This window comes from Lithobates pipiens, unplaced genomic scaffold (assembly GCF_037356315.1).
Source record: "Lithobates pipiens isolate NorthernLeopardFrog02 unplaced genomic scaffold, aLitPip1_a1.2 Scaffold_28, whole genome shotgun sequence".
In the NCBI taxonomy this organism is placed as follows: domain Eukaryota; kingdom Metazoa; phylum Chordata; class Amphibia; order Anura; family Ranidae; genus Lithobates; species Lithobates pipiens.
Window position 1 is genome coordinate 170701739 of NW_027507789.1, and position 13700 is coordinate 170715438.

Below are 13700 nucleotides of genomic sequence, written 5' to 3' on the forward strand. Positions count from 1 at the left end.
AAATGTCCTAGTGTTTAACCCCTTCACTGCCAGTGAAATTTTTACAGTAATTAATGCAATTTTAAACACACTGATCGCTGTATTAATGCCAATGGTCCCAAAAATGTGTCAAAATTGTCCGACGTGTCCACTAAAATGTCATGATAAAAATCGCTGATCGCCGCCATTACTAGTAAAAAAAAATGCCATAAATCTATCCTCTAGTTTGTAGACGCTATAATTTTTCCGCAAACCAATCAACAAATACTTATTGCGATATACGAATCGGCCTAAACTGAGGATACTTTTTTTTATATATTTTTAGGGATATTTATTATAGCAAAAAGTTTAAAATAATGTGTTTTTTTAAAAATTGCCACTCTTTTATTGTTTATAGCCCAAAAAATAAAAACAGCAGAGGTGATCAAATACCACCAAAATAAAGCGGGGAAAAAAGGGACGTCAATTTTCTTTGGGAGCCACGTTGCACGCGCAATTGTCAGTTAAACCTACGCAGTGCCGAATCGCAAAAAGTGGTGTGGTCTTTGGCCAGCCAAATGGTCTGGGGCTTAAGTGGTTAAACTAAGTTTTTCTATTTTTTATATACTAATTTGAAATTATGTGATTTCTATTGCTGCAGCAAAGTCCCATGAGAGATGTCTTTTGAATAATATTCTTTCTATTCTATTCTGTTGTTTTTTACTATTATGTTATTTTCTATTCTATTCTAATCTATTATTTTCTAGTCTATTCCAATTAGAATTGATTCTATTTACATTTTGGAAAATGGGTATATTATTTCTATTCTATTCTTTTGTTTTATTATTCTTTTCTTTTCTATTCAAATTACAGAAGATGGTTATGTTATTTGTGTTTTATTCTTTTCTTATTTTTTTTATTACTTTCTATTCTTTTCTATTCTATTCTATTCCATTCTATACTGTTGTTTTATTTTCTGCTCTATTTTGATCTGTTTTATATTCTATTCTTTTATTTTCTGTGATATATACTTTCCATTATATTCTATTTTTTTTCTATTCTATTCCTTTATTTTCAATTTGATTTTATTCTCTTTGGAAATTGGAAAACTATTTGAATTTGAAAACTATTTGAATTTGAAAACTTTTCAAATTTGAATTTAGGTATATTGCTTATGCAGGTCCATAGCTAGATTAAGCTGTTCTGTGCACACATGAATGATAATGCTCTTTTATAACTTCTGTCATACAATTATATAATAGAAACTACTGGTGGTATGGGCTACTAGAGGTGGCATATGGTCTGCCTTATATGCTTATATCCTCAACTATAAATAGTCTTGAACTCCTCTCAGAATATCCTGCACCCCCTTTCCTACAGCCTTGCAGTTTCTTGATCAATTAAGTCAAGAATGACCAGGTGGATAGAAAATTCTGAGTCTAGATGCAGCCCCTCCCATTCTTTCTTCCCTGGGCATCGGTCCATGCAATGTTGAGTCTAGGTTCACAGACACCTGGATGCAGAAACATTTCTGGTGCCCCCACATGGGCGTGGTCATCTAATCAATGCCTATCAAATGCTGCCTCATCAGTGCTCATCAAAAACAGTGCCTGGATCACACAGAACAGCAAGCTCTCGCTGTGCCATGGAGCTTGGGTTTGAATTGCCTGGGCAGCCACTCTAACAAGGTCCTGCCTCCTAGACTAGCTCCTATGATACACGTCACACTGATTCAATTTCCCAGGATTGGATCAATGTGCGGTCTATCACAGGATCCAGTGTAGGAGGCGGGACTTTGTTACAGCGGATTCCGAACACCGAACACCAAGCTCTGTGACACACAAGGAGAGGAAAGGAGGACATGACACCCCCCAATGTATAGTACCTGGTGTGGACCGGACCTCTGTTGATACACCACTGCCACTTGAGCTTCGGCTCCCCCCTCTATCTCAGCTTGCGGCACCTGGGCACAATGCACCCTGTACATCTGCCCAGGATTGACCCTGGGTCTATGATTGCCTTGTGGGCACTTATGTAAAAGCCTACTTAGAATTTTTATTTTTTTTTCTTATTATGGAAAAAAAACACATGCATCATTACTACCACAAACACAGCTGATTGCATGAACAAAATAGGATTAGTTTTATTGAAAATATTGTAAGTGACAAGGACAAGAGAACGATGATCAAAATTCAACCAAATTACTGAAGAACACCAGAATATATATATTCACAATAATCCTAACACATTCTAAATATCCAGAATCTAGGGCTTAGCATGTCCACCACAATAAAATATGCATGTTGCATGCTAATATTCCATTAATATGTATAATGGTAGACAATACAAATAGGTTTATAATATCTGATTACAAAACCGATACTACAACTCTATAATTAAACCTGCACAGGATTATGTCAATAAAGTCACAACAGAAAACTAGTTTGAGTTCCACTTTAATTAAGCACGTGTTTTATATCTGCATTCACGTACTATAGGCACATTTTAAGGTGCTGTTTTTTGGTCTTTTTAAAAGAAAAGTACATTGCGAAGGAGAATTCAGAAAAAAATCATATTCTATCCTATACTGATCAGGCTGGTTCATATTCTAACTAATTTTGCATATGATCATTGTAATTCAAAATTACTGATTATGGTGCAACTCACCATAATGCCTTGCAACTTTAAGTACCATAAGTGCCTGTTTATACTTGAACATGTCACAGTAACACATGCAGCACAACTCACTCTTAGTGCATTGTGGTGCACTCCATTACCACAGATTATTTGTTCTGAATGGGCCCCAGGTAAATCTGCTCGCACTCTATTGTTTTCTTCAATGCACTACCATGTAATCCACATCGTGCCGTGTGGTATGCTGCATCAAGCCATAGCATAGATGCATTCTGTACATGTGTTGGAGCGATATTCAATACTGTTGCAAAATAAATGGCACTACATGTTAGCACAATGTCTGGCTATTAAAATCCATTTTTGTAACAAGATGGAGTGAATGGGCACGAAAATTTTTGAAAGTGCTCCAAAAAACTGAATGGAAAGTCAAAATGTATGCTCTCGCGTAATGTAATCCCTAAAAAATGCTGGATAGACTAAAATACCTTCATTCATTTTGGATCTTTAAAAAGTGTTCAAGGGCCAGAAATATTTCTAACACATAGGTCAACATCTTGAAATTAACTTACAACTTAGGTAAACTTCAATAGTTTACCACCAACCTCTAAAGATGAACAGATATCTAACTAATCCTAAACCTTGCATAATTTCAGTTGTGTCTACTGGGTATTTTGGTGGATAAAGTTCATGTCTCATGCCAAGTTTTGCCTAGGTAAAGCCGATGCCGAAGACCACATTGGAAGAAGACAGAGGAAGACACCAAAAGGCTTTCTAGAGATACTATTATCCACAGAGTTCTCCAGAAGATATAGAAAAAACATTAGCATACATTATGGTGATTATGATGTTGATGACTTTGATGATGTTTATGATGAGTGTGGCTAGTCGCATGTTGAACTTTCATTGTGTGGTGAGATCCTGAAATTAGAATACACAATATTTAAGATTATTAATGATCTAGGGCACATTATAAAGAGATGCAACTTGTCAAAGATTTATATATCAATCCACCATATTCCAATTATCATTGTTATTGTTACATAAATAGTCAGGTTGAGAAACCAGCATATGTACAATTATTTGTAAATATATTGATTTTAGCAGGAGTACCCTGAGACCTGAAATTTATTTATTTATTGAAAATGTAGTTAGCCTTTTATGTCTTGTAGTTTCATAAATGTACCCAATTTTTTTGAAAAAATCTAGAATCAATTCCTATGCAAGACTATTCAACCTTTTTAAAGCTGAAAACTACTGTGGGTCATTTAAATGTGATTTGTCACATATACAAGGGAATTTCAAAATTCACAGCAGACAATGTGACTGCTATGGAACTGATTAACAAAATGGCCTCGAAATATCGGGTTACATAGTGATTTATGTGATTTTCAGATAGAATTTTTGTAAATGTATTGGATAAAATAAATGTTTAGAGAGTATGACTGTTGATTAAAGTGATTGGTATTGGGTATCAGTAAATGAATGCCATTAAGATGGAGATTAAAGAGATGGTGTGATCTTTTCAATTATTTTCTATGGGACCCTAAAGGGTGGTGTCTAAATGTCACTAATGACCAGGTCATTGTTTACATTTTTCTCATATTGTGCACTCTACAGTTCTACAAGTTCATGTTCTGCCATTTAAGTCAATATATGTTTACATACCATGACTGCCTCCTAGAAAACTTTGATTTGAAGTGCTGAAAATTAAAACACACAGTAACAATTAATGAAGAAAAATATGACAATTCGGTATGGCTTGGTTTAACTAATATATTGATAAACAAAATAGGGACATTTGATGGACTGTTTGGTCTTAAGCTATTATATTGTTCTGTTGTGATTGCTGATTGAATATTCAGTTACTCGCCCTGTGTGAAATACTTACTGGATATCATGACCCTCCAATAGTCGCTTATAGGTGGCGATCTCCATCTCCAGGTGAGTCTTTTTGTCCATCAGGATCTTGTATTCCTGATTCTGACGTTCAAGATCAGATAGGATTTGGGTCAGCTGGGACTCTACATTGTTGATCAAACATTGTAATTGGGCAAGTTGAGCCCCAAATGTGGCTTCTGTTTCTGCCAAAGTGTTTTCCAGAGCAGATTTCTGGGAAAGGATAAAGAAAGATTGTATACAAAAATAACAATAGATTAAAGTACATAGAGTTAGTATTTTCAGAATAAACTGAAGATGCACACAGACTTAAACTATGAGCAATTGACCCTTGATACAAACTTTATTGATTGATTGGAAATAAAACTTACCAAGCTGAGCTGGCTTTGCAGTTCAATTTCCAAAGTTTGGATGGAACGTCTCAAGTCAATGACTTCAGTTTGTACAGACTGGAGTTGTTCAGAACCAGAAGCAACTTCACGATTCAGTTCTTCAGTCTATATGAATAGAACGTTTGTTAGAGTCATTGTTAGATTCATGTACCCTGTTGATTTGATTTGTACCATGTTGACCATGTTGATTTGATTTGTACTTTTCTATTAGTTTTATTATCTTTTAAGTTATGCCACTGCATTTTTCCTTTGTGTCCTTTGACAACAGCCTTAAAGCCCAGTTGTGCTGTACACCAATAAACACTGAAATTCCTGATCAGGAAGCATGAGCATGGCCACTTGGCCAGAGTAGTTGTGATTGCGCAAGGGATGTGGTAGACCACAGAAGATCTCTGTATTAGAGCAGTAGTCCTGATCTTCAGTGTAATGGGAAGACTGGGATGGCACACTACATCTGAGCATAAAAGCCAATCATGTTCTTATCAATATTAATTGTTTTTTGAATATAACCATGAAATAATAGTGCTTAATTATCAAAATGTAATAGATAGCTATCACACTATTTTTCTAACAGGTTTAACAAACTTTTTCAGTCTACACATAGACTTACCCGTTGACGGAAAATGGTCTCCACCTCTCTCAGATTTCGCTCCATCAGATTCTCATACTGCTCTCTGATCTCAGACAATGCTCTATTCATATCAGCAGATGGTGCAGCATCCACTTCCACATTGACCCTGGCACCCAACTGAGCTTGCAAAGAGTTGACTTCCTGTAAGTAAAAATGTTAGAAACAAGTAGTATGATGGGTGCATTTCTGGAGATCTTCATAATGTGTGTTTTAAGATCAAATGCAGTGGGCTTTTAGGTGCATTTGAGCATAGTTTGAGGCATTTCTGAGAACATTTAAGGTAATTGACAACTAAAAAAGATAAAAAGATTAAAAAAATGTGTCAAAGTTGCCAATTTTTCATATAATGCCCAGGATGGCTGCATACGACTAAAGCAAAAGTGATTTCAATATTGTTTTTCTTTATTAATGTCTGATTTAGCTTGAAAAATGGGTAGCAAGCATTCTACCTCGCCATGATTCCTCTTCATTAGCTGCAGTTCCTCCTGAAGATTTTCTACTTGTGCCTGTAGCTGACATATTTCCCTGTTTAACTCTTCCAGTAGTATACGAAGTCCATTCACATCAGCCTCAACACTGCTGGCCAGTTGGCGTTCCATTTCATACCTGGTGACAAAAGGAAAACAAAAGCAATTAATGCTGATAATGATAATAAGAATGAAGAACATTAAAGCGGGAGTCCGCCGGGCCTCCGCGTTTTTTTTTTCTTTTAAAGCCAGCAGCTACAAATACTGCAGCTGCTGACTTTTAAAATAGTGACACTTACCTGTCCAGCGCGCCCGCGATGTCGGCACCCGAAGCCGATCTCTAGATCGTCACTCGGGTGCTGCCGCCGCCATCTTGGGTATGGGAATCAGGAAATGGAGCCTTTCGGCTTCATTTCCCGGTTCCCTACTGTGCATGCGCGAGTCGCGCTGCGCAATAAGGACGGTCCCCGCTGCCTCTGGGATCTGTGTGTTTCCCAGCAGGCAGCGGGGCACTTGCGGAAGGGGGTGGGCACTTGCGGAAAGGGGCGTAATCTACGCCCCTTTCCGCAGAGAGCTATCCCGGAAGTGGGTGCAGTTACCTGGATTATCCAGGTAACTGCACCCCCCTCCCCCCTGAAAGGTGCCAATTGTGGCGCCGGAGGGGGGGGGGGATTCCGATGAGCGGAAGGTCCATTTTAGGGTGGACCTCCGCTTTAAATATAAAAAGACTTACTTGTTTCTGAAGTCATCTGCTGCCAGACGAGCGTTGTCTATCTGTAATATAATCCTCGCATTTTCCACAGATGTTGAGGAAATCTAAAAATATTGGAGTTAAGTATTTATTACAAAGGGTAAATTCATACAATGTAATAAATTGAACTTTGCTCTGTAACGCTTAAGCTGGTTTATCTAGTATGTAAGTTAAGCTGCATATCTAGTATGGCTTGCACTGTAACATGACTTAAGGGTTCATTTACACTAGCCATATGCTAAAACATTCCCATTTAGCATGCAACTGGTATCTGTTGTGTGACAAGGGTGTTTACCAGTACCTTGCATTTTACAATGTAAGGCACTGTTTACCTTCTTTTTTTTCTACTTTATAGAAAGTGTATACTCCATTTAGGTCTTTGCATAGTGGTGCGGTGCTCTGCCCTGCAGTGTCCTCCAGTGCTATCCAGTGTGCTGCAGAAAAATGCAGCATATCTGCATTTTTCCGTAAGACACGTAACACTAGTGTTGTGGTGTGAATGAGGCACAATTATGTTCTATGTAACCTGATGTTGATACAGTGCGGAAAAACACAAGTCACCACATTATGTGTGAAGAAGCCCTCTACCCCAACAGTGAGCTCTCCCTGCCATAATTTATGTTCACAAAACTTGGATTTCAGGGGTTCTTGCTAACCTTTGTGGGTTCCAGCAGGGATAGTAGGGAACCATCATAATGGCCACTGGAGGTATTATCATATGGTTTACCTCTCCAGTACTTACCAAACACTAAAACACCAGCACTGTTTGTTTGTTTTATAGTGTCTTTTCAGCCTAAAATGGCTGCTATATTAAAGCATATCTGAACCTAAAAACAAAATATTATATATTACGGTTTACCAATCCTTAGACATATGGTTTGTTTACTTTTTTCAATTTACCAGCTTGTTGATCTTGCAAATTTAATCAATACCTTTGATAAAGCCGGAGAGTGCAAAATCAGCTTCCTTCTGCACAGAAACCACTTAGCTTCCAACCTCAGCTTGTTCAATTAAGCTCTGACAATAAAACCTGGAATCTGAGTGTTTTCTATGCAGAAGTGAGCCTGTTTTTTCACTCTCCAGCTTTAGTAAATAAACCCCATGCTGTCCTAAAATCATGTTTTTTTTTCAGTACATGTCTACATCAAAGTGCCAGATAGCATGAACAAAATGCACTGAGACCTATTTCTGGTGCTGTATAACATGTGTCATCTGGTATCACTTTAGATGCCTAATATGTCAAATCTATTTTTATAATTTAAATATGTAGGTGTCAGTGTGAGTTTAAAAAATATAAATACTTAATCACTACAATATTTGTGTAGATTTAGTGTTCATCAAAAAAAAATATGTATCAAAATAATTTCCTAATTATTATACCACTTATGCAGACCAATTCCTTAATTTACCTGGCCTTGAAGCTCTTGAATGATTCTGAAAAAGCAGCTGTAGTCAGGTAAAGAGCTGGGCTGATTCCTCTCATACCACTCCCGGATATTCCTCTCAAGCTGGGCATTCTGTTGCTCTAGGGAGTGGACTTTGTCTAGGTAGGAAGCCAAGCGATCGTTCAAATGCCGCATGGTTTCCTTCTCATTGACATTGAACAAAGCATGATGGCTAATAATGCTTTTATGAACGTGCTTGGATATGGAGATTCCTTTGCCTCCTGATCCTCCATGTACACTGGGGGCTCTATAGTGATCATTAAGGTGGACTTTATGGGAACTTCCATGGTGGATGACATGGGATCCTCTATGATGAGAACTAAGAGAACCTGTAGAATGGAATCTGTTGGAGCCTCCATGATGAGAAGTATGGGAACCTCCATGATGTAAATTATGGGATCCTCCATGATGAGAAGCATGAGATCCCCCATGGTGGTGAGAAGAGTGGGATCCTCCATGATGGCTAATTGAAGATCCTCCATGATGAACACCATATGTGTGGCTTGGGATATTAGTCAGATGGCCACCAATGTGGCAGCTTCCATGGTGTGATCCAGCAGAGGAGTGACCACCGTAACTCATGATGATGGATGTGAGTGATACAGATGACCTAAAAGTGTGCTTTTCTAAGTGGATGTCCTTCACAATATGTTCTCCATTCATTCTGCTCCTTTATATATGGAAAACTGGGAGTGCCACGAAACATTAATTGCTAATGTTAATGTTTATAAGTATGTGACTGCTCATCTATCCACTGCTTTATATGCTTGAAATTTAGGATTTAACATTAAATATTTGGTAATCTGCATGGAAAACATTAGACAATTGTAAAACAACTTCAAAATAATGCATTTATTGCTGTCCAGCTCATTAGAAATGTTTGCTCACTCCACCCTAAAGAAATAACAATAAAGGAAAAACTGACTGGCTTGGCTGAACACACCTCAAATAAAACACTGAAAATGCAATATTGTAATCATAAATGAATGAAATGTTTAATCACAGTATGCATACGGTCTAAAGCTGGACACAAAGCATCAGATTTATTTTTAATTTGATCAAGCAGGACTGAAAAATCGAAAATTAAGAAGATGGTAGCAAGAAAATTTGCAGAAGCAAATACTCAGACATGGTAGGAGTTTGAAAATGCCATTTTCAAAAACTTGTGACTCAGGGGAAGTTATGGCAAATTGTTCAGCAATTAAGTAGAAGAAAGTGGACCCATTTTCAGGCTGTGTTGAGCAAGAATGAGGAGTTTCTGACCATTGGTAAACAACCGAGCAGTGAAAGAAGCATGGTTAGGATTTTTTTTAAATGTGTTTAGTATTTGTGTGCTGCCTTTGCTTGTGTGCTGAATTATCAAAGTTAATAAGCAGAATAGATCAGCACTTACAGTTTTCAATTAATGGCAGAAAAGCAGAAGTTGACCATTTAATGCCCCTGTCCCAATGGTCATAATAATCTAACTTTAACCACTTGCCGACCACCGCACGACGATGTACGTCGACAGAATGGCACGGGCAGGCATATGGGCGTACCTGTACGTCCCTGCCTTCCCGCGGGTGGGGGGCCCGATCGGGCCCCCCCCGGTGCCAGCGGCGGTCGGTATCCGTGCAGGAGCGATCCGGGATGAGGGGGCGGCCATTCATTCATGGCCACCCCCTCGCGATCGCTCCTGACGAATGGGAGTGAAGCATTGCATCACTTCCTCTCCTGTAATGTAAACACAGGAGAGGAAGTGATGTAATCTCTCCTCCGTGTCGGTATTTTTCGTTCCGGCACCGAGGAGAGAGGATCAGTGAGTTGCACCAACACGACACTTCACAGTAGAACATGCCAGGCACACTCACACACCCCCTTTACCCCCCGATCACCCCCCAATTACCCCTGCCCCCCCCCCAAGTCACAGTGACACCAATTGCATTTTTTTCTTTTTTTTGCATTGGTGTCATTTGTGACTGTAATAACTGTTAGGGCAGTTAGGGTTAGCCCCCTTTAGTTCTAATGTACCCCCCTAACCCCCCTAATAAAGGTTTAACCCCGTGATCACCCCCCGTCGCCAGTGTCACTAAGGCTGGGTTCACATTGCAGCGGTTTATGAGAACGGATGTGATTCGCACCGCTCTGCAGTGCAAATCACATCCGATCTCTGTGCGATTCGAGTTCAGCCATTCGCCGCACCCGCCGCAAATTCGCACGGGACCCTTTTTTTGGTCCGCAGCAGAATCGGATCGCATGGGTGTTCACACCATGCGATCCGAGTTTGCAGATCGCACTGCGATATGCGAACTGATCTGGGGGTGTCATTAACATTTCACTGACACTCCCAGCAGTTCGCATAGGGCAGTGTGAACTGCCGCCGGGAGGCATGCGATGCGGGAACCCGCCGCGGATTCGTGGCGTTCCTGCATCGCTCCAGTGTGAACCCAGCCTAATAAGCGATCATTTTTCTGATCGCTGTATTAGTGTCACAGGTGACGCTAGTTAGGCAGGTAGGTATTTAGGTTCGCCGCAGCTTTTTATAGCGCCAGGGACCCCCATTTACTATCGCATAAAGCCCCCTGATTGCCCCCTAGTTAACCCTTTCACCAGTGATCACCATATAACTGTTACAGGTGACGCTGGTTGGTAGGGATGAGCCGAACACCCCCCGGTTCGGTTCGCACCAGAACTTGCGAACGACCCCCGCGTTCGGTACGAACGTTAGAACCCCATTGAAGTCTATGGGACACGAACGTTCGAAATGGAAAGTGCTAATTTTAACGGCTAATATGCAAGATAGTGTCCTAAAAAGGGTTTGGGGACCTGCCTCCTGCCTCAGGGGACATGGGTCACTGCAAAAAAAAGTTTTAAAAACTGCCGTTTTGGCGGGAGCACTGATTTTAATGACGATTAAAGTGAGAAAAAAAAAGTGAAATATTCCTTTAAATATGGTGCCTGGGGGGTGTCTGTAGTATGCCTGTGAAGTGCCACGTGTTTCCAGTGTTTAGAACAGTCCCTGCACAAAATGACATTAAACGGAAATAACACCATTTAAAACTGCTTGCGGTTTTAATGTTATATCTGGTTCCTGCAATATGGTTGAAAATCATTGAGAAACATGGCATGGGTAGCCCTCCCTGCCCATTACCAGCCTATTTGGGTCTTGTACGCATATTAAGGGGAACCCCGTACCCATATTAAAAAAAGGAAATGCGTGTGGCCCCCAGGCCCTATATACTCAGAACAGCAGTATACAGGCGGTGCAAACAAGACAGGGACTGTGTAGGTTTGTTGTGTTAAGTTGAATCTGTTTATCATTTTCAACTGGTACATTTTTAAAGTGTAGCTCCAGTCAAAAAAACGATTTTTAAGCTTTTTGGAAAACATAGGGAAGGGTTATCACCCCTGTATAATTTGTTTTGTCGTCCATCTTTTTTCATCTCACTTGCTGCTGTCTCCTTGCGTTTGCAAGTAGGAGATGTTTGTAAGTTGGATGTTTGAAAGTAGGGGCCTGCCCTATATTATAGCGGTATGTACTGGGTACAGAGCACGCAGACAGCACGCACTCCTAACTCCTACTACATCTACATCTCCTAACACTACTGACTGCAAGCTCTATTATTAACCACTTGACCACTGGGCACTTAAACACCCTTAATAACCAGACCAATTTTCAGCTTTCGGTGCCCTCACATTTTGAATGACAATTACTCAGTCATGCAACACTGGACCTATAGGAAATGTTTGTCCTTTTTTCACACAAATAGAGCTTTCTTTTGGTGGTATTTAATCACTGCTGGGTTTTTTATTTTTTGTGCTATAAAAGAAAAAAGACCGAAAATTCTGCGAAAAAATGAATTTTTCTTCGTTTCTGTTATAAAATTTAGCAGATTAGTCATTTTTTCTTCATAAATTTTGGCCAAAATTCATACTACTACATATCTTTAGTAAAAATAAGTACAAATTGGTGGATATTATTTGGTCTTTGTGAAAGTTATAGAGTCCACAAGCTATGGTGCCAATATCTGAAAATTGATCACACCTGAAGTACTGACGGCCTATTTCCTTTTTTTTTTTTTTTCCACAAAATTGTCATATTATCAGGTTATTTCACACACACAGCATATGCATACCACAAATTACACCCCAAAACACATTCTGCTATTACTCCCGAGTACGGCGATACCACATGTGTGAGACTTTTACACAGCGTGGCCACATACAGAGGCCCAACATGCAGGGAGCGCCATCAGGCGTTCTGGAGCACCCAGGCCAATTCTGACATTTCTCTCCTACATGTAAAAATCATCATTTATTTGCTAGAAAATTACAGAGAACCCCAAAACATTATATATATATATATTTTTTTTTAGCAAAGACCCTGGAGAATACAATGGTGGTCGTTGCAAATTTTTATCTCACACGGTATTTGCACAGCAATTTTTCAAACGCGCTTTTTGGGGGGAAAAAACAGTTTTGTGCTTAAAAAACAAACAAAAAAAACAGTAAAGTTAGCCCAATGTTTGCATAAAGTGAAAGATGAAGTTATGCTGAGTAAATAGATATCAAACATGTCACTCTTCAAAATTGCACATGCCCGTGGAATGGCGCCAAACGTCGCTACTTAAAAAATCCCCATAGGCGACGCTTTAAATTTTTTTTTACTGGTTACATGGCGCTTTAATTTTTATTTTATTTTTTTATTGTTCATTTTACTTTATTTATTTTAGTTTGACATTTTTTTTCCCCAAAAATATATTTTTGATCACTTTTATTCCTATTACAAGAAATGTAAACATCCCTTGTAATAGGAATATGGGGTGACAGGTCCTCTTTACAGTGAAATCTGGGGGGTCAATATGACCCCACATCTCACCTCTAGGCTGGGAAGCCTGAAATAAAAAATAAAAAAAAGATTCTGGCTTTGATCGTACTGGCGAGTTGGTAGAAGCACCGGAGGGCGGTGAGGGGTGGGGGGCGTCTATGGCTGGGTATTTCAGGGTATCACCGAGTATGGCTGGGTATCTCTGAGTATGGCTGGGTATGGCAATTTATGGCAGGGTATTACAGAGTATTGGCGGGGTATTGGCGGGGTACTACAGAGTAATAGCAGGGTACTGCAGAGTATTGGGGGGTACTACAGAGTAATGGCAGGGTACTGCAGAGTATTGGGGGTACTGCAGAGTAATGGCGGGTACTGCAGAGTAATGGCGGGTACTGCAGAGTATTGGGGGGTACTGCAGAGTAATGGGGGTTACTGCAGAGTAATGGGGGTTACTGCAGAGTAATGGGGGGTACTGCAGAGTAATGGCAGGGTACTGCAGAGTAATGGGGGGTACTGCACTGCAGAGTAATGGCAGGGTACTGCAGAGTAATGGCGGGGTACTGCACTGCAGAGTAATGGCTGGGTACTGCAGAGTAATGGCGGGGTACTGCAGAGTAATGGCAGGGTACTGCAGAGTATGCACTGGTATTGCAGAGTATTGGCAGGGAATTGAGGGGTTAAATTCGGTGAGCAGCGATGTGGGCACTGCAGATGCAGCC

The 13700-nt window shown here is 39.9% G+C and overlaps 1 protein-coding gene across 1 annotated transcript; it reads right to left on the reverse strand.

Moving 5' to 3' along the window:
* Window positions 1–2076: 2076 nt before the first annotated feature.
* LOC143935792 (keratin, type I cytoskeletal 19-like) lies at window positions 2077–8837 on the reverse strand. The gene is made up of 8 exons (XM_077459902.1): window positions 8139–8837; window positions 6712–6794; window positions 5961–6117; window positions 5491–5652; window positions 4860–4985; window positions 4481–4701; window positions 4258–4292; window positions 2077–3510 (listed from the first exon to the last, which is right to left on the reverse strand). The coding sequence occupies exons 1-8, from the start codon at window positions 8835–8837 to the stop codon at window positions 3413–3415; spliced, it is 1581 nt and encodes a 526-aa protein (XP_077316028.1). The 3' UTR covers window positions 2077–3412.
* Window positions 8838–13700: the final 4863 nt, after the last annotated feature.

Excerpts from the sequence above, each read along its gene's own strand:
- LOC143935792 (XM_077459902.1), bottom strand. The coding sequence starts at position 8,837 with ATGAATGGAGAACATATTGTGAAGGACATCCACTTAGAAAAGCACACT. Across the intron at positions 4,702-4,859 it reads TGCAAAGCCAGCTCAGCTTG|AAATCTGCTCTGGAAAACAC; the intron begins GTAAGTTTTATT and ends ATCCTTTCCCAG. Across the intron at positions 3,511-4,257 it reads TTTTCTAGGAGGCAGTCATG|GATCTCACCACACAATGAAA; the intron begins GTATGTAAACAT and ends TTCTAATTTCAG.